A 21,226-nucleotide genomic window follows, 5' to 3' on the forward strand; every position below is an offset into this window, starting at 1 on the left:
AATAATAGTACCTAAGTCGAAGTAAATACGGACATAAAAGTAAGGCTTAGCAGTAATACAAAAAATCTTTTTGAAGTGACAATAACAACTAAAAATCATAAAATATTAACAGCCTTTGCTTTTGTCACCCGACTCTCGATTTCCAAAACGAGTTTACAATAGGGCCATCGCACCGCAGTTGCTAAGACAATACATTCTAAATCGTACTTTGTTACCTTCGAGCGCGGCTCAGTGAGTAATGTTTACAAAAAAATGATAAACAAAAAGGTCAATGTACATGCGTTGCAAGTCAGCGGCTGCAGCGCTGCGCGGCGCGCTCAATCACAGCTGAGCCAGCAGGTCGGACACCTGACGTCGGCGCCCCCCTCCCCCCGCGCCCGCCGCCCCCGCCATCAGCTGTTAATGTACCCCCCGTCGCCCCGCCACGCCGCACCAGCCTTTCCCCTTCGTTTGTGTAATGCGAGGAGCGTCGGCTATCAACGACACGCACCGACATTATATTTTTACGAGTATTGTTCTTATTTATTTCAGTACCAACTTTTTGATGTTCAGTGCTATGTTTCGGATTTCATAACGCCTGAATGTGTTGAGTTTTAATTTACATAAATATGAAATTCCTAAAAAAACGCAAAATGGAGAACTAGTTATTAAATGAACACATCAAAACAGTATTAGGCCGTTTCAATGCAATTAATTATTAATCAATGCTAACCGCAGCGATTTCAAATAGTTATGGATTCTATTTGAGGCCACATAGAACAACAAAAATGCCAACTTTTAATAATATATCGCACATTATGCCTGCCAAATGAATAATTTATCGCAGTGTGTCGATTCGGGGCTCGCATCCCCGGGGTTGCGGGGCGGCCTCCCCTCGCGGGGCGGCGGCGCGGGAGGGGCGCGCCGGCCGCCAGTCCGCGCCGAGCGGCCGAGCGAGCGCCATGTCCGCGTGTGCGCCGCGCGCCTGCTGCCGGCCGCGCGCCCCGCCGACCTTACTCGACATCACAGCGAAAATAGTCGCCGCCGCGATCCCGTTCCAACGCATCGAGGAGCGCTATGAACGCATCCCGGAGCCAGTGCAGCGCCGCGTCGTGTACTGGTCGTTCCCGAGGGATGAGCGGGACATCTGCATGTACTCGTCGCTGGCGCGGGCGCCTCCCGACGACCACCGCAACATCGCCTTCTGCCGCGGCCTCAAGCTGCTGGAGGCTGGCTGCGTGGAGAACGTGCTACAAGTCGGTGAGTGTCCGCTCCGGCGCGCCTGCGCCTGTTTACTAATATGCGCCTCGCCCACCCGCGCCGTATAAATAAAAACCTCGACGTGTGCGATCGATAGCTGCTCCTCTCGGGAATTATTCATGCGTCGGCTCGTAAAAGTTTCAGGAGATTAAAGCCTGCCGGGGCCGGTGATGGTGACCCCACAACCTCCGCTGATCACAGAGGTCGACCGGTCGCACCGCTCACTATCCGTGTGACGCAACTAATAGGCTTATCTCACTGCGATATCGATAACCCGGTAGTTGCATTGACGTTTAATCGATCCCGAGTTAAATATATTCACATTTTCCACCGGACATTTGGTAGCGAGTGGCCCGATAATGTCTCCCTGAGGCACGCCGGCCGACCGATAGGAAATCAGAGTAACTATAATTAATTGGGACTCATTACTATGCATCGACTCCGTTCCGCATCCACAATCCATAATATACTTCAATTGCTTTATTTTCCTCGTCTAGATTTAGATACAAAATTGTGTGATACAATTAATCGATCGCCTGATTAAGATCTACTTTCGAAACTATGCAGATGCATCGTGAAATTCGGCTGAGATTTACATAACTGGAAGTCCCGTTACATAGGGAATTACTCAACCGGCTCGGCGTGGTGTCCGCGGCATCGGTGTCGCGGCCGCGAGACGCGCTCGCCTCCGATGCCATTAATCCATGCAAACGTCGTTTGTTACTGTCGCCGCTCTGAATAACGGACGCGAATAAACAATATTAATTGCCTGTTTTTATTTTTATAGGGTCAGGCTCGGTTTTATTGTGCTCGGTCGTGGGAGGACGGGCGTTACATATTCATTTGTGCTTATCTGCCATCAGAACGGCGATTACTGGTCATTTCGGGCCGTTTCGGGTCGCACTGCGGTCGCATACGCCACATTTGGTGGGGCCGCATCGTTCATAATGCTGTCACGTCTCAGGAGAACTTCAGACGCATTAATGTAATAAAAGATATGGAGCATAAACACGAATTCATAGTTGAATCATGTCCGCAGTACGATTTTAGGCACTGGCTTGCGTCCAACTTTAGGGCGATGGAAGAGCCGCCTCGGTGAGATAGCGTTTCCGATATGAATCGTGTACTTATGTTACAGATAAATGCGTTCGTGGTCGCTAGCTTCTCGTGTCCAAAGTGATATAAGTTCCCACACCCATATCATCTGAGTCACACAATCTACGATCTGGCAGAACCGCCCACTTCAAGTAAAAACACGCTGAAATATGTTCCGAGAATTCTGTCCTAGCTAATAAAGGTTGAAGCCAAGGATTAAATTGTCTGCTATGTAAATTTGTAGGTCAGACGAGGTCTGGACGAAGGAAAAAGGAGCTCTGTTTAAATTCCTATTGAAAGAAACTCGATTTCTATTAAGTCCTTGCTCGTGCAATCTGCATCGGAACTTTTAATGGAGTATGAATAACTTATGGACGCTTTTAAAATTTAATGCATGCATATCGAGTTCCATCGGTGACAGCGTACAGACAGCACGAAATGTCATGAGAAGGAAAAAATATCTGGTTGGCACCATTCGAACGACTCACCAAACGAGAATAGCCAGATTCGTGTGTATGAATAAAAGAACACTGCGCCCTCAAGGTACATGCAAATGATCGAAAATGAACCCCACGTTTTAAATGTATTGGAGTCGCATGTACATATTTAATTGTCATGCAAAAATAAACGAGCGCACCCGGCACAGCTCTGTAAATATTTTAATTCAATGTTAATAACTTCATATCAATTCAGTTCGGACGAATCTGTGTGCGCGCCGAACCGGTTCCCTTGCTGATCGAGTGCTGCAGGGGTGTTTGATCAAACCTTCGATACCACTCTTTGTTTGGATTTCATTTCACACAGAACCACGCCACGTTCCTCTAGTACTTCGCTTGTAATTAGTTATTCCAAGGAAAAAGCATTTTTCTCGACTGTGTCGACAGTGATTGTAGATTATTCAATAGAATCGATTTTCATTGGCTAACATAATGGGTGCATTAAATTTTAAGAGCCATATACATCAACGTTCTTATTAAATATTATATGACTTTTCTGTTTGAAAATTCACAAGGAATTTCTAGAGGCGGAATTAATTTGTCACGATATACTGGAAAATATATTATTGTTGGTAGTATTTCAGTTCTCAGCTATAGTCATAAAGATTCATCTTTGTAACCCGTGCATATTTTTAGCAAAATTGCAGCATGCATCATAAACAAAAAAATGAAATACTGCATACAAATATTTTTACAGTCCGTAAGCAATCACTCTTGTGCGTTGGACTGACGAATGTGACGCGTGTGTCACGCCAAAAAACTGTTCCAGATATTCGAATTTTGAATTTGAAATAGACAGTTGGAAGGACGATTAAAGGCGGTTTAACATGAAGACTAAACAAATACAAAGTGTGGATGATACAAAAAATTCCGAGCACATGTCGGTCTCACGGCATTTCGTCACCAATTTAAGAGTTCACGGCGTGACTGCAGTTCTTAGAAGGTCTAAGTATCGCGTCCATTACTCATAAGATGATGGTATGATATCCATTCTTGTATATAACAAGTTTGGAGCTTATCGTCTGCGGTTTTTGTCGGGTCCTTTAAGATTTCGAACATGGTTTCTTGTAATATTACCAGTTTTATTGTTGCCATTCAGTAATCGTTTTGTGTGCAGTCGTTCGTGAGTCTGCTCGGATTTTAGTAGGGTTGGCGAAAAATATACTTATAGATATGACCAGGAAAAGAGACGTCGGAACATCCTGTAATTATAGATTAAGTGGGTGGCTCACCAACTATTTGACACGACCAATGAATATGACTTTAGATTATGACAACCACCATTGCAAAATGTAACGGAAACAGGAAAATCCTGTATATTAACATACTTTGTACTGGTTCTATAAAGGGGCATTTGTTAATTTGGTGCACCGAATAATCTCTCTAACTGCCGAATTAACCAACACTATCCTTACCTTCTACTGCAATATTCCTGACCATCGTAAATTTTCTCAATTTCTTGAAACCTACAAATAAACCTGTGACTGGAATACTGGAATGCACGAAACTAACATTTACTACTAAGTAATAAAGATATTTGGTATCACCGTATTCTTCACCAGTTCCCATTCAAAGATATGTCAATTGAAATGATGGCGGCCCATCCGCCTGATTGTTCACATTAGGAAGCCATTAAACACAATTGGGATACATGAAGCAATAGATATCTTATAAAGATGTTCTAGAAACGTTTACGTAAGAGATTTGGTAATTTTAGATGCTGGAAAATTTGTTTTTGGATGATTTTGGTTCTTTTAATGGACATAATCTTGATCTTAAGGTACCATTTTTGATAATTTCTTCTCTAATCCTGCAGAAATTGATTTATTTCTTGTCGATACAACAATAGTATCCATCAATAAGTCTTATGCACATGTTAATCAAAAGAAGCCTGTACCATTGCCTATTAACCTGACCTCGTCGTTTTTATCTAAAACTTTATCAAAGCATACAATACTTAAACATAAATTAGCTTAACGCAGACACGCAAGACCATTTGCACACTTCCTACCATCCTCTATCCATACCTATTGCTACATTGTTTGCATACGACAATGGTTTTTACAAAACCATCAAAATGGAATATGTCATCGTAATTACTTCTTATCGTGGTTTAAATGACCATAATCGTGATGTGTGTAATTGTAAAACAATCTGCAGGTCTATTATGTCTGCTAGTAATCAGACGCGGCCACAGTCGTAATTGCTGCGGCATGAGAATACAAATATTTTTGGTGACACATTGTTGCAATCGCCATTAGACTAGCCCTAGTAATGAATGTATGTTATGGTAGAGAGATCACTATTAGTGTTTATGCAGCCTTCAGCGAAGATTACAAGGACCAAACATCCTCGTAAAAGCTAAGAACGCTGATTTGAGAGACAACGACGCTATTGATATTTGCATAACCTCGGTTTCCCTTCGTTATTTGCAATACTACAGTGAGTCACTCTGCTTCACCATATCCGTTAGTATTTCAACAACTAAAGCATCTATTCACGAACACCATCACATTCGTAAAAAACCACGAACCACATGTCAATACAATCGCGATTCATAGCAACAAAGAAATTACAGAGCAAACTGACAAACAGACAAACTCAATGCTCCACTGTCCAATAACAGTGTTTCATAGTATCCACACAAGAACAGTTCTGTCGCGCGACCTCGCACCAACAACTAAAATAACCTGACTCCCCATATGCGCCACTTCACCCCCTCTAACACCTATTTTAATATGTAATGGGAAAGACGAGGTAGATCTCGAAATACTGGTCGCGCTCACAAAGACCTGCTTGTGAGTACCAAAAGCACCTCCGCATTTTAGAATCCAATTGCAAGCTTACGCGTGCAATTCGGGAGGACCTTAACGTTCAGGGAATAGAAGACGTTTTGCAATGAATGGTAGCATTGTTGGTGAACGCATACAGTGACTCTTTGAAGGCAAACAAGCTTGTGAAGAGTATTGAATGCTTGATTTGATGATGTAAAGATAAACTTGCGAGTACCTGAGAAATTTGGTAGCGAACGTTGAGAAGTTTCGTGTAGCTATGCCGTACAGAAATACTTCTTTGAAGTTCCAAATTGAATTCCATACAACAATGTGTTTGTAAATACGTGTATAATTAGATTTGAGTTTATTTGCTTTGGTTATTACCTGGCATGTGTTAACATCGATATAATCTAGGACAGAAATGGCTTTGTGCGAGTTCTCGCGAATGACTGGGATTGTTCTGTCGATACATCGATGTGAACATAATCAATTAGATGTTAACGAGTAATGGATTTATGAGGTCGGTTATGAAGGAGCTGCTAGTTAACTCACAAGTGCTCTTGTCTATTCTCTATTCATGGCAGATCTAGCTTGTGCAATGAGTGCTTCAGGAGATTAAGAAACATTGGCTATGCGACTGTACAATTTAATTACTTACAGTGATATTTCAGTACATAACTTTCTATTATCACCTTTACCAGCTACTCAAAATCAAAGTAAAGACAAGTCAAATGTGATAAGATAATAAATAGGAAATTAATAAAAACAGTGCTGGCGTAAACATAAATACCGAATAATTTCAAATTAGATGATGATTGAGACACAGATGATGCTTATAAAAATTATAACTTTTAAGTTGAACACATATTTTCCTATCCCAATTCAAATCATGATTAAAATCTAAACTATCATTCAAAAGATAATAATCCAAATGTAATTCCAATGTTTCAACATATCCATATATTAATACAAATCCGATTACCTGATGACTAAACCAAATAATGATTCAATTTAACGTGGGAACTACGAACCGCTAATTGATACAAGGTTCAAGATCAAATATTGACAATTGCCAAGCTTCTGACCTTCGCAGTCAATCGAATAGGATTGCTACTCTATAGTTTTTTTGTTTGATTGAAATTAATGTTTATCTATGGTCGAGGCACGAGCGCTGTGAATTTATGGTCGGCATACAGTATTTTAAACGGCATATATCTAAATAAGTGCGTTTATTTTTAGTATTTTTCTAATCCAATAACGGATTATAAAACTTTAGTATTGATGATTTAAATTTGAAACTTCAGCTATTCTGTTAAATCTTAACAAACAAGTTTCTAGATTATGCGCAGTATAAAAAAATATTTAGGCCCTATTTTTAAGCAACATTCATATGAATTTAAATGCTGGCTGCGTATTAAAATGTGGCGTTTTCAATAAATCGTGAAACAGCTAAATCTATGGCCGATCAGTGACCCAGTTCTTGACCACTGTCATCTAAAACTTATTTCGACAACCACGCGACTTCTGTGACCCTAGTACTAATATGATCATAATTTTAACTTAACATACGATTTACAGGTTTTTTCGAATATACAGGTTTTACTATAGTTCGGCCATTCAGAGAATGCGTTCCTGACACGTCGCGATTGAACTGACGACGTAACTTTGCAATGGCGTTGCAGTTACGATAAAAATATTTTTGCTGGTTGTTTACCGTTTTAACAATTGAGGAGCATTAAAACAACATTATTATATCAATAATCAATGAATGTTATAATTTTGTGCCAAACTGAGTGTCAAATAACTTGGTAAACAATATTTTTCTAAATCTATACTGCGCTATTACAAGGTTATGTCAGCGGTTTATATTTTGTAGTGCTGTGCTAAAAATAACAGGCAAGTATCGTAATCTGTTCTTATACAGTTATAATATAAAATAATACGTTTTGATTTTCTTTTTAAGAATTGGAAAATAATGGACTATAAGACTTAATTATAACTTTTATGAAAAATAAAAATAAAACTATGACCAAACCGCATTTTTATACTTAGATTAAAAATGGTAACCCCAAATGGCGTTATGGGCCGCCATTTTGTGACGCTAAAACAGTCGTCCGTTGTCGTTTCGTGCGCATAGACCACGTTTTTCAAGTGTTTTCGATCTGTTTTTATTTGATTACCCGGCTTTTGTTAGACCGAGATATCAGGATTGATTCTGTTATTGATAATAATATAATTATACATGTAGGCGAAGATGATGATGAAGACACCACCTCCTCAAGCAAATCGGAGTCTGATTAATATTCTGTTCGCACATTCAATTCAATGTACTTGTAACAAAGAATAAATAAAACAATTTTATTATATGAATATTACCTTTTTTTGGTTTCCACTTAAATAACTAAAATATAAAACAAATGATTCCGCCAATTTAAAACGAAAATAATCTTAAAATAATGCGGCTGTTCATTTTGAAGGAACGGTAACGAACTCAGTGTTATGTTGTGCCCATCACTAGTCGTGACTAACTGATAGGTGTCAGGAACGCATTCTCTGAACGGCCGAAGTATATCTATCTAATTACTCTACGAAATATTTCTTGTCTTTATTCAATACAAAATCGTTAATCGTCGATAATAGACTTTTTTTGCCCAGCAAAGGTCCTTACTAAAAGCAATGGCAGATCACAAACGCATAAAAAAAATATTTAACAGTAAAAAAATAACAAATTCATAATTTTCTTTATGGTCTCTGTGCAGTCCTGTCATTTAGAACAAAAAAATATTAATTTCCCTCCAAAACTGACAGCTGTCAACTGTCAAAAGATTAGGTACCTACACCTATAAAACCGAATTCTAATATGAAAAACATGATCATGTAGAATGGATGATGTTGTAAATAAATGATTAAAGAATCTTCGTGCTTAGATCAATGATGACTCTATGTCCTACTGACTCACGCAATGTACTGTACATTAAGCATTAATAACAGCAGTTTGTACAATTTAAATAAACTGATTTTATATATGACCTCATTGTTTGCTTCGAAGATTATACATCTTTCTGCTATAAGTTATTGCAGATTCTTAGCTTTTAATAAACCTTCTCTATTCCTCAGACAAAGTAAATTATAGCAAGTATGTATCCATTGAATGGTATTACCGTCGATTTTATTTCAAACTCTTTAGAAAAAAAAACGTTAAGTCGACTATTTTCTTCTTTTTTTTTTCAATTTTCAGCATAAAGTTTGGTAAATAGGTTAAACGTTCATAGTATGAAAACCTCCACAACACGACCACCGAATTCTGTGAAGCTGTATGTTATTCGCGGCCAACAATGAGCATTTTATTATTTTGTAAATAAAACCGGGGACAGCACATGACGCTACCGAGAACACTAACAAAGAAAATGTTGCAACACATAATTATGTTCTTAAGAAATCAAATGTTTGTTTAACTCTTACGAAATTAAACTTTTCTTGTGTTGAGAGGAAAACTGTAGGTACAATGCTAAATAAAGGACATGACGGTGAATATGACATTCCTGATGTTACTGTTACAGATGATAATATCGAATATTATGTGCTTTTGTTTATCCATAATGATGGAATGGTTGAAGTTGACTGCCTACTAGCTGATAAGAAAGGAAGCCCTCTAAAAGCAACCTATATAAAAAACTAGCCGTTTTCTCTTGTCCCGTATGTTATTGTAGATTGAAGACTGTAGATTTCCAACAGTGTTTTTTTTTTTAACTTCTGGACAGCTTTTTAGTTTGTCCTATACAAATAAAAAAAAAACACTATAGGTAATAATAGTGTGGATAAAAAGAGACAATATCACAATTTAACACACCTGCTTCAAACAATCCTCAAAATAGTCCATCCTAAAAATAATATGAAATTAAATACTTGTATCCACTGGGGTCAAATGCTGTTAGGTCAGGCTCCAATTACGGACACAAAGGGGTGAAAGGTGAAGTCTGCAATTAGCTCCAATCAAGCAAGGAAGACGGAATTAAGTTATTAGGGGCCTTTGGCACTGACCCCAGGAAACATGGATTCAGTGTTTTTTATAATGTAAGATCAGTTACACGATGGTTTGATATTAATATAATTGAATTACATAGCTAGGATTTCGCTGTCGTAAAAAAGATTTGTATGTTACTATTATTTTTTTAATACTTTCTTGATTCTGAAGGCTATTGACTTAGATAGATGCTATCTTTATTCCTGTCTAAGTTTGCGCTTATTGCAAAATACTTAGACTCGGATCGAACGACGTCTTTTTCTTGTACCTGTTCTGCTTTACCAACCTTCTCTTCTAAAATCCTAGCAGAAAAGAGATCGATTAAGATCTCTAGGATTTTTCACGATCTGTTCGTATCAATATTTTCTCGTTCCTCTTCGTAAGCCACAAAGATGAAATGCTCCACTACAAATACAAAATCGATTTTTGAGGCATTATAAACAGACTCGCTTCAAACTCATCATAATTACATTACGAAGGTGATTTAATTCCAATTTACCAGCTCAGACCACAAGATTAACTTCTTAAATCAATACAGACAAACCAAATATGTATTATGATGATTGAAAATCGATTATTTACGAAACGACGTTTAAAATATCATTTCTTTAAATCGAACTCTATGACCGTGCCGTTTTTGGTAACTGGCTTTTTGAAACATAAATGTTTAATGTTTTTTTTTTGCTATATTTAAAACTTGATTTTCATATTCTAATTGAGAAACTGTTGATGTCAAGTTTAGTGTTAAATGCAAATATATGTTTTTATATAATTGTACCGTTTTGTGAGTTTGGTAGGCTAAATTCATAGATGATTCCATTCCGTTATTATTCTGATTATCTGTTACTGTAAAACAACTTTAGAATCATGAAACATATATTTGAATACTGTTAGAGTTGAATAAATTGTATCTTTTTTAACTCCTAACATACCAATATGTACCACAAATACTACTTCAATTTTGGCACTTTCTGAAGAAAAAAAATCATCTTCAGAAAACGAATTTTAGGGATTATTCATAAATAAACCTCTAGAGAAATCCTCAAAAATATGGTTAAACAGTATTCTTGCATCACGCATGCCAGTAGAATCCCAACCCAAAAAACAGGACATTCTACTTTTAAATACCCATAACGTCACAAAAGAGGCTTATATCCATCAACCGTAGACAAGTAGGTTTTGTAATGTAGATCTGTATCATTTGTTATTGTCAATTATAATGATACAAGCTTGACGGGCGGTGGGGCCTGTCGCACATTTATATCGGCAAACATAAACGGCTTGACAACGATTAACTTGAATTCGTGGGTTGCTATTGATTAGGTTATTTGATCATTTTTGTTCTGAATTAAGATCGTCTCTTTTGTGTTGTATTTTTTCGGCTTGATGTGAAGTAACAGCATAAAGGTTAGTAATGTACTCTAGATTCCTGGGTGTATTTTTTTATTATTATCGTCATCAGCTGCTTACTATTTTATTTCTCTCTGATCACAGGTTTTTAAGTCCAAAAACTTTGATCTGATCACATTAGATTGGTTGCCAAATCTTCGTCCTATTTCTACAAGCCTTTCGTCAACATGTCAAATCAATGTTTACAAACTTTTCACCCACATTTCACACACTCCAAAATAAGGTCGGTACACTTGAAAAAACTATTAATTTTATCTAATTTCGCAATGGTTGTATCGATAGGCTCGCATGGTTGACCCAATATCCAATCTGAGATAGCATATGTGTGTCAGAACATTTTGACAAGCACTACTAATGATGTTACTTGTACTATTTCATTTGTATAGCGTTGGTTTGTGTTCATATCTGGTTTGTTGCTTAATCGATTCGATAAAGCAGGTTTGGTTTTATTTCTAGTTTTGTCGTTAGTTTTTCTTCAGTCTTTAGTGTTTAATTGGCATAATATTTTATTTTATTTGATCCTGCTGCTTAAAGTATATGCCGCTCATGCTAGTATTATCTAGAAATGCGTAGCTTCCAAAATTTGACGGTAAAAATTTGTCAGTCTTCCTACCAAACTGTTGGCCCTACCTTTCCACCTTATACTTTTGGACCAAAGTTCTGAGAAAAATGAATGCTCAATAATGATAACTTAAATATAATAAAAAAACTATTCAAATGAGAACCTCCTCCTTTTTCTGAAGTAGATTCAAAATGCCGCAAACTATAAGCATTACAAACAGAACAATTGAATATCACTATAGCAACATTACCCAGTTGCTCAGAGTACCACACAAGAACACGTTCCGTTGTACGCAGGACCCGCAGTCCTTCACCCATGGAAACCGGAACCGACCACTTCAACTCATTTGTGTTTACATGAAAAACCTTGTTTCGCGAAACAATCAACAATTACTCTAACATTACGAATACTTCGCTATAGTTCTATCATCAGGTCAGTGGTATCATTAACACTATATTAAGGTTCCTTTTCACTAAGACGTGTCGTCATCTGCCTAGCCTTTTCCCAAGTATATTTAGTCGCCTTCCGATCTCACTGTACACAGCTGGGTACCAGTGTTTTACATGGAACGAATATCTGACATGCCAGGCCCAGCCCTTTGTGAAAACTGGTTGTTTTTTCACTAAGACACTATTGCACAAAAATGCGTCTTATCAATGGACCAAAAAGATCAAAACAGTATCTAATTTGCTATCACTGCAATATATTCCTAGCACGCTATCTCGTAAATTCTTGCATTATTTCTTGGAAATGAACCTATCTATTGTATGACCTCTCAAACGCAGTACTTCACACCCTTCAATAAGAAACTTACAACAGCCGCTCCATATTTGATTTTAGAAGGGATCTGTGCTGTTACGTCTCAATGTACGAACACCTTAACATAGAGAGCTGGTACTCGGAATGTACCGGAAGCCAGTAGTTGAGAATAGCACTTTATTCAACTTTATATTGTGTGGTACAGTTGGTACCCCTTGATTACGTATTCAAAGAGATTCATTATCACTCCCTAATTTATCGCCAGTAAAAAATGTACCAAAGTTCTGAAGTAAAAAATCGTTTGGCCACACTTTGGAGTTCTTTCAGGATGGAAATAAATTTAACTTCGGTTTTTCTATTAGAGAAAGTTCTGTGGAAAGAAAATTCATTATTATACAGTCATTTGTATATAGTTCCTATATACCTTTCAGTAATAAAACCTAAATAAATCTAAGTATCGGCCTTACCCTAATATTGACTAAAGGTACGCACGTCAAAGTTTGGACATTTTACCTCTTTCTCGATAAATTATTCACAAATACACACGTTCCATAAAATATTTATGTTTCCCCAAAAAATCAGAAAACAAGGTTAAGATCAATTTAGTAAATTCGAGGTAAAAACCAATCGGAACTATAAATAACCCCGGGGCGACAGGGCTAATCGTACCTAAGCTCACGTACCAACCAATCATGTGTAATTTTGTACCATTTTGTACCAATAATAAAACAAATTACTATTGTAACGGCCCTACGGACCTATGTGTACCACTCAACGTTATTATAACAAAAAAATATGAATACTTTTTGTGGAACATTTAGATACCATTTGGTTTCACAAATGCTGATGATTGAAACATAGAAAAAAGGGGCGTTCCTCTAAAATTGTTAAGGTTCAGAACTTTTACGTAAAAGTAACAATACGGTGTTCTGACCGTACCTTGTTTCATAAATGATACTAAATGCCCACGTAACTTGCAAAACCTAATGTATACTGCAGCCACAATTCAAATTAACTATACAACTTTTGGCCATTCCGCCATCAGTTTAATATGCAAAAACAGAAAATATCGGTAAATCAATCAAGCGGAACATCGCAGTGGGTCGTAACTGCGATCGGTTTAGTGTTGCCATAAACAACAAAGTATGAATGTACTAATTTAACAATAACCCTACAGCGCTGGGGTGGTACCAAATTGCTTGCGGGGGTACGCGACCAACTCGGTCCGGTCTGCTTTAAAACTTGATGCCCACGAGTGGGGGAGCTCTAACTCTTTACAATTCAACTGATATTTAATAGATGCGACGTTTTAGGGTTTTTCTACTGTTATTGCTGTCGTTCTGTTTCGCTGATATTGTTTTGTTTGCGTTTACTTTTTATGTGCTAGAGCTATATTAAAATTTTACGTGAGTTCAGATTTTTATCTCTAAAATTGCTTACCCTTACAAAGAAGCGGAATAACTATAAATCTAAAAAAGAAACATCATTATTGCTACGTATAGTCGAAAGGCAACTAACAACGTTGCGTCGGCCTCTCAGGTAAATGTGGATGAGTAATGGTTATCATGACACATCCATGCACAAAGAAATAACACAGGTATCCGTATAGCCGTATAGAATAGAGCATATATTATGACCAAGGGGGAAGAATCACAAAGGAAAACCATAAATAATTAATAAGGTGAAAGTCCCTGGCTGCCTATTCGCATTAATAATCTCCTTTTAATAATGATAGGTACAGAATCTTATTTGGCAGAATTGGCTCCCTGCCCGCTCCAGCGGCGGCTAGAACGAGAACTTTACATAATTTACTTTTGGCAAAAAACCTACAAAATTATTCATTCTCCGTTCGAAAACCAATATCGGGCCCGCCATGTTGGCTGAATTCGAAATAGGCTTCACAAATTTGTGTTGTGAAAAAAAAGCAGCGAGATTTGGCAGTTGGCAGGGTACCTGGCACAGCGGCCGGTCGTCGGCACTTGGCAGCGCCCTTAATGCGCCTGCCAATGTGCGCCGGCCAGCACAGACATTTGGCAAGGCAACATATTTCGACACCTTGTAGGAAAGGATTTAACGTTGTTTCCTTTGGCATGGCCAGCGCCATCAAACTGAACCATCGCCCGCAGACTAGGAACCGTTTGTACACACCTGCACTAATATTTTGCTGGAATATGATGCAGCGGTATAACGATAGTGCGGATCAAAAGTTTCCCGTTTATTTTAAGCTACAATACTCAACTAAATTCCATCTTTCCTACCCCTCATTCGATCCATAAGCAGAAGCCATTTAATATCTCCAGGCGCCGCACAAAATGATCTTCACTACAACCAATTAAAATAGAATTAGTGAAAACACAAAAAAGCAAAGAATTTCAACTCTAATTAACTGAAACTTTACAAAAAAATATCATATAAAAACGTCTCGCGTGTCATTAGACCCCTGCGTCCTCGTGGTGTTGTATTACCACCACAGTTTGCTGTTCTTCAACCTTATAACACAGCAATAAGGTTTAATTTTGCCTGTACTGTTTGCAGAAGTAAATATGCTTTTACCCCCTCGGAGAGTAGTCCTTTTTTTCTATGATTTTTTCGAGGTTTCGTACCTGTGGGCGCAACAAAAAGCGTTGTCGGGTGACGCCAGATGCGTACACTTGTATCAACACATGCATGGATGTCCCATTGTGCAAAACGCACAGAAATGGGTTGAGAACGCACATTTTGTATAATAAGTCTCATATTACTGAGAGCTGCTATTGAAATGTCCGTATTCTTATAAATAATGCTTACATGTGTTTGAAATTTTGGCGACTGCACGCCTATAAATTTTGGAAGAATGTACGAACAGTGAGAAATGATTATTTCGGCGCGCCACTACACAAGAAAGTCGTTATTTTTACAGTTTGCATGCTTTAAATATGTAATTTATGCAAAGATTTATTGTAAGGAAGTCGTTTTAAAAGTATTACTTACGAAGACTGTTTATTTGAAAACTTCTATCATCGCTACTGTTTATTCAATTATAGCTTTTTATTTCCAATTCTCTTCTCAGAACAATTTGTACTTGTAACAGTTAAATTGCACGTAAAACCCATACCGATACAGATTGTTAATCTTTCCTCAATACTTTACCTTTAACATTAATCAAGAAATTGTACCTTCAAAGGAACACTTCAACCGCGAGCCGAATCTGACATTCTGACCACAATACAGGCTCGCAAACTTATAGCAACAACAGCACAAAAGAAAATGACCCTTAGACTAACCACACAAGGTTTTTCTAGTGTGCACGTGTAAGTTGGTACTCTGAACCCGTTGAGCGAGTTGGGGCTATTGTTTTGAACGGTTTTTTTACTTCGTTTTACTTCCCAGCCCACCCGGATGCCTGCAATCAATAGATTAGATTTGATCTTAGATTATCGCGTGGCAGGATGGGTACTGAGCCACTTTGGACCAGCCACTTACATGGAAATGGTTTTAGAGTGAAATAAAGGTGCAATTCAAGTGTTGTACGATGATAGAAAGTATGGAAACTGTGCGTAGGTCGGTGATGATTTTGTATATTATACCAAAGTTGATGTTAAAGAAATGTCGCTTTAAATATTTGGTCCTTCGAGTCACAAGCTATAGTTCAAGTGAACAAGAAGATCTTAATGCCAAAAATGGGTAAAACAAATATTTGCTTCAATCAAAATAATAAGGAAAGCGAAAACATGAACAATAAAAACATTTATTTATTATTTTAAAAATCATATCCATTCATTTTGCCACCATTACAAGTTCTTGACAAACATTGGATCCTCACAAATAAAGGCTAAGTCAACAAGAATGGCAGGTTCATAAACTTAAGTTTACACTTTTTGAACCAGGCTTATAACCTCAAAAACGCAAGATACGACTTATTTTACAGCGAAAACCATTAAAATCTAGGTTTTAGGGTAATTTTTAATGTTTTTTTTTTAACTAAATATTTATCAATCAAGCTGCTATGCTATAATTTACTAACCATGTGATAATTTGAAAAAATGCGCCATGCATGCGTCTTTTATGAAGTAATTAAAATTAAATACAATTGTACAACTATGTGCTATTATGTAACAATCTAAAGTTACAAATTAACAAAATTCCGTGCAGAATTCACAATTTTATGTTTAATCGTGGTAAACAGTAAAAAATGCGAAATTAACAAGTCCGAAAAAGTGCTTATTCAAATCGCCATTAGCAGTGCATTGACCTCTTCTTTGACTCATTGTTACATACTCTTGTAATTGGTGCTTACAATTTTTTTCCTCAACAAAATCCGTAAAAATTACAAAAGATATAATTTTTCACATAAATTCGGCTTCTTTGTAGTGATAGGGAAATCATGTTTTTTGGGTTTTTTCCCTTTTACCATGACTTTTTTGTTCTATTTCTCCTTCATGTTACTAAGATCTGATTTTGAGTTCGTAAATAAATCAAAATGAACCATAGAATCAATGTTACAATGACAGCAATACAATTTTGCAGGAAAAGACTATAAAAAGATTAGTTTCCTATAACATTTAGTAAACCAGTATTAATAAATGACCATGATTCAATCATAATCACGGACAAGCAAGTAATTCAATATTAAAATAAACTAGTTGTTTCCCATATAGGTTTCGTGCTAAACGATACTTTATAGGTAAGTGGAATAATTTACTTGAAATATAATTCACTTCGCATTTCCGCCTACGTTTTATTATCCCACAAGCTATGCTTATATGGACATCCTATTGGTTACAAATGCAACGAATTTTATGTAATTAATTTTAATAACTACATTGTCTAAGAATTGTCGTTTGGAAGAAGTGTTTTATTTCGGTGTCAATTAATTAATTTGATATCCGTAAACCTAACTATAGAAATAAAATTTTTAGTTCAACTAGGTACTTATAATACGTTTTCTATCAGCTTATCTTGAAAGGGCAGTAAACCGTTACATACACTTTCCATATTGAGATTCCAATAAATACTACTTAAAATATCCTCGTAAGTTTTGGAACCAACAAATTTCTGAAATTAATTTCTGAAATTAGACTGGCAGAAAACATCTAAAGAATTAATCAGCCCAAGTGACAAGCAAGTCTCACGCTTTCAATTTCCAATTTTGACAGCTTACGTCACAGCCCCCCCAGCCCCCGAGCCACGGGCCCCCAAGCCACGAGCCCCGAGCCCCGAGCCCCGAGCCACCCCAATATCCGCAATGTTTTGCATTTGAAAGCGTTTGAGGTCCAAACATAAACAACCCTTGCAGTGTCGGTGACATGCTAATCTATTGCCATATTGAATTGTGACGTCACTATTCACTATTGCTAGGAATTAAGTGACTATTGAACTGTGCAGCTGATATAGGAATAATAATTATAGTTATTTATTTTGATGTTATTTAAATTGTAAGTAACAAAATCATTGCAAAGTAAGCCATGAAGTGTAACACAAGTATCAGTACTTATAAAATTCCTAATAACTTGCAAATTGGATTATCGCCAAATGCGGCCTATTACAGAAATATAAAAAGAAAAAAATACAAAAAGCCGTTTGTAACAACCGTTAAGCATTTTGTCTTAAATCTCTCACTTTCACAACAAGACAATTAAACCTTTTTATGGTGTTGTCAATCCTACACCTAAACCCACGAAGTTATTGTCACTATTTGTCATGCTGGCACGACAATTAAATCATAAAATAACAATAAAACAAAACTTTTTAAACTATCAGCAACGATGTCAATGGCAGAGCCGTTATTCGAAATTTAAAAATAACTTTTGACATTTAAAACGTCAATTAGCTGTCATCATGACAATTTGAGATGACAGAAATTTAATTTTTATTTTTAGGAGTACCTAGTTTGTCATTACATACCCAGGAAAGGTACCACTTTCAGAAGCCGCCCACCAACGTGGTACCATTTGTTTTCATAATTTCTAAGCTACATTACATGTATTAGAAAGGAAATTGAAATATACGACACAAACGCGAGAAATAATACAGCTTTTCGTGTAGCAACTTTGTCTCGAAAGTTCGCTCACGAAAAACGGTCATCAAGTTTCGAAGTCTAAAATCAACCCCGATTTGAAGTAATCGGAAACTCGAATTATGTACAAAAGAACCCATTATATTCTCTAAGGAATATACTAATTATATATGTACATATAGTAGAAAGCAATAACAGAAAGCCGGTAGAAATGAAATTAGACTGAGTTGGGACCCTCGGAGCCTTAGATTAAACCAGATTAGTTAGCTGTGCCCTTCCATAGGATTATAGAAGACGTATGGGGAATTGGCTTACTCTATAGATGGCTTCGGAATATTTGATTAAGATGAGATATCTTGCAAAGTTGTAGATTTTGTTTATAATTGAAATTGAGGAAGTTAACTTAAACATTTCTAATGCAGAAAATAACATAAGTACTTCTAGTATCCAAAATAATAGGCGAGCTAACAATTTTCCGTTTTATACAGTCAATCTGAAAACTCACAAACATTGTAATAGAATTGAGAACCTCCCCCTACTAGAAAAGTCGGTAATATTTTCTTTTGGGAGATCATTCCTTACAATCTATGATATCTCTCTACACTAATCAATCGCTCAGAACATCATAAAAATTAATTTCACGATTTGCAAAGCAAGTTTGCTTCAAAGAAGTTTCAAACAAAAAGTGGGGCTTACTGCAGCCGGGAGCCGAACCGGCTGCAGTCCGGAAATGCCAGTGACATGCCGACATCGCCACGGGTCGATGACAGATTGATGCACCGAGGTCCTGCTATCAGAGACCATGAACCTTTATTGAATTATGTACCTGATTCATAATATTGCAAAGGTTACGTGTTCTTTCATGACATTTACGGCCGTTCCCAATACCGTTCCCCTAAAATTCCATCGATCCGCTGTTTTTCTTAGTTTTACTAGAGAAAAGATTTTGATATTAATTGTATAGGGCTGTATATAATGTAAAAATTCTAAAGCTTAGATACTTCTTCCTCTATTCGTTTTGCAATGATTGCAGCTTATTGAAGTTATACTTACGCACAACTGGCATACCAAAATTATTTTGCTGCGTGCCCTCATAGGTAGATAGGTAAGTAGGTAGGTATTATGCATACCAGTGGTTTGCCATCCCTGATCGTCACTGTAGGTAGGTAGGTGGTCAGTGATCTGTGGTTTTCGTGTCTGAGAGGGTTACAATGGCATTGTCCTTTTTTTTAAAGCGGGAAATTGTTAGTTTCGCTCAATTTGTAAGCGAGCAGGAAAACCAGTGACGTATTGCATCGTTTGAAATACGTGATTTTGTACAGTAGATAGGTACACTTGAGTCCTGGAAGAAGTTCTTTATGCACCCAATCACGCGACAAATCAATCCCAAACCAAAAATTCAAAATCTGTTACTTAACATTTAATGCGTATATCTCTCAATATATCTTCAAAACTCTAATTTATTAGGTCTTAAAATAACTGAAAAAATACCCAATTTCGCATTTATTTATTTAAAACAATATTGAAATTTGGACTTACGCCATTTTGGCACGGTTGGGCAGCGCGTTAGTGGGCCGGGGGTGATGCACCCCAAGCGTGGTGTCAATGCAACCCGTTGCTTGCAATTAAATGCACTTGTATGGAATGATAAGCAGTTGTCAGATGATCCATCCTCTATCTATAGAGTAGGAAGGATTTTTTGGTGGCTGATTTTCTAAAAAATCTGCTTTTGAACGGGCTGGCTAAATTACATTTACTCCTGGAAAAACTAATTCACGTATCGGTATTAAAAGCTTATTTCCTGACACGATTTTCAGTCAGTCTTCATGCCAAATCGTTCAGCAATGCTACTGTGATAAAAATGCAGAGATAATTTCAAAGAGCCCAATAGTTAACCTAATTTCTTTCAGTTAAATTATAGAAAGAAAAGGGATACCTCAAAACAATGCGTAACATTAAAATCATCATCCAAAATAATTCAGTCGTCTTCCTCAAATGCTCTTCAAAAGCCAAGCCCCCCCCCCCCTAAAGACTGTTACACATTGCTTCGGCATCGCGATAAAATCCCCAAGATACAGGCGGAGCCACACCTCAGGGCTAGCTAACACCCGGGGTGGTTACCCCACACGACATATAGGAATGCCCACCGCTGACTACAAGTTTGTCTGATTAAAATTACTTTTCCTACTTTATCTGAGCTATTTCTAGTTGGGACCACGATTTTGTAGGTTTTTGTGGACTGTCTTCAAGGTTTTGAGGTAACTTGTCGGTAATAAGTGTTTATTGTTTTAGTTTTTATAGCGTTTATAGATCTGAGCTTCAATGTTTCCAAATACTTATGTATAAATGAAAAAATAAGCTCTATTAAGGGAGAAATAAAATAGGGATATACAGTCAAGAGCGAAATTACTGATCAACCGTCTCAGATCAGATTCCACCATTTTATTTAGCACTATTGGTATTTCCTAAGTACATAGAAGTATTTATATTTATAGTTCGGCCATTCAGAGAATGCGTTCCTGACACGTCGCGATTGAACTGACGACGTAACTACATTCATTGATTATTGATATAATAATGTTGTTTTAATGCTCCTCAATTGTTAAAACGGTAAACAACCAGCAAAAATATTTTTATCGTAACTGCAACGCCATTGCAAAGTTACGTCGTCAGTTCAATCGCGACGTGTCAGGAACGCATTCTCTGAATGGCCGAACTATAGTAAGGTAATATCACGAGAAATAATGATGAGGTAGCTAGGTATAAGCTATTCATTCAGCAATGCAGATTCTACAACAAAACGAAGAAAGCCATAGTTTACCAAAAGCAGGAAGCCTCCCCATATAAATATTAAGTTAAACAAACCAAATG

The 21,226-nt window shown here is 37.1% G+C and overlaps 1 protein-coding gene across 1 annotated transcript in view; it reads left to right on the forward strand.

Annotated features, from left to right (window-relative positions):
- Positions 1–926: 926 nt before the first annotated feature.
- The window catches only part of LOC124638352 (zinc finger SWIM domain-containing protein 4-like), a 74,046-nt gene continuing 53,746 nt past the window's right edge, over positions 927–21,226 (forward strand). The window contains exon 1 of the mRNA XM_047175294.1: positions 927–1,239. Coding sequence (XP_047031250.1) covers positions 942–1,239 — 298 coding nt within the window. The 5' untranslated portion in view covers positions 927–941. The remainder of the gene's footprint in view (positions 1,240–21,226) is intronic.

Source organism: Helicoverpa zea, chromosome 17 (assembly GCF_022581195.2).
Source record: "Helicoverpa zea isolate HzStark_Cry1AcR chromosome 17, ilHelZeax1.1, whole genome shotgun sequence".
Taxonomy (NCBI): domain Eukaryota; kingdom Metazoa; phylum Arthropoda; class Insecta; order Lepidoptera; family Noctuidae; genus Helicoverpa; species Helicoverpa zea.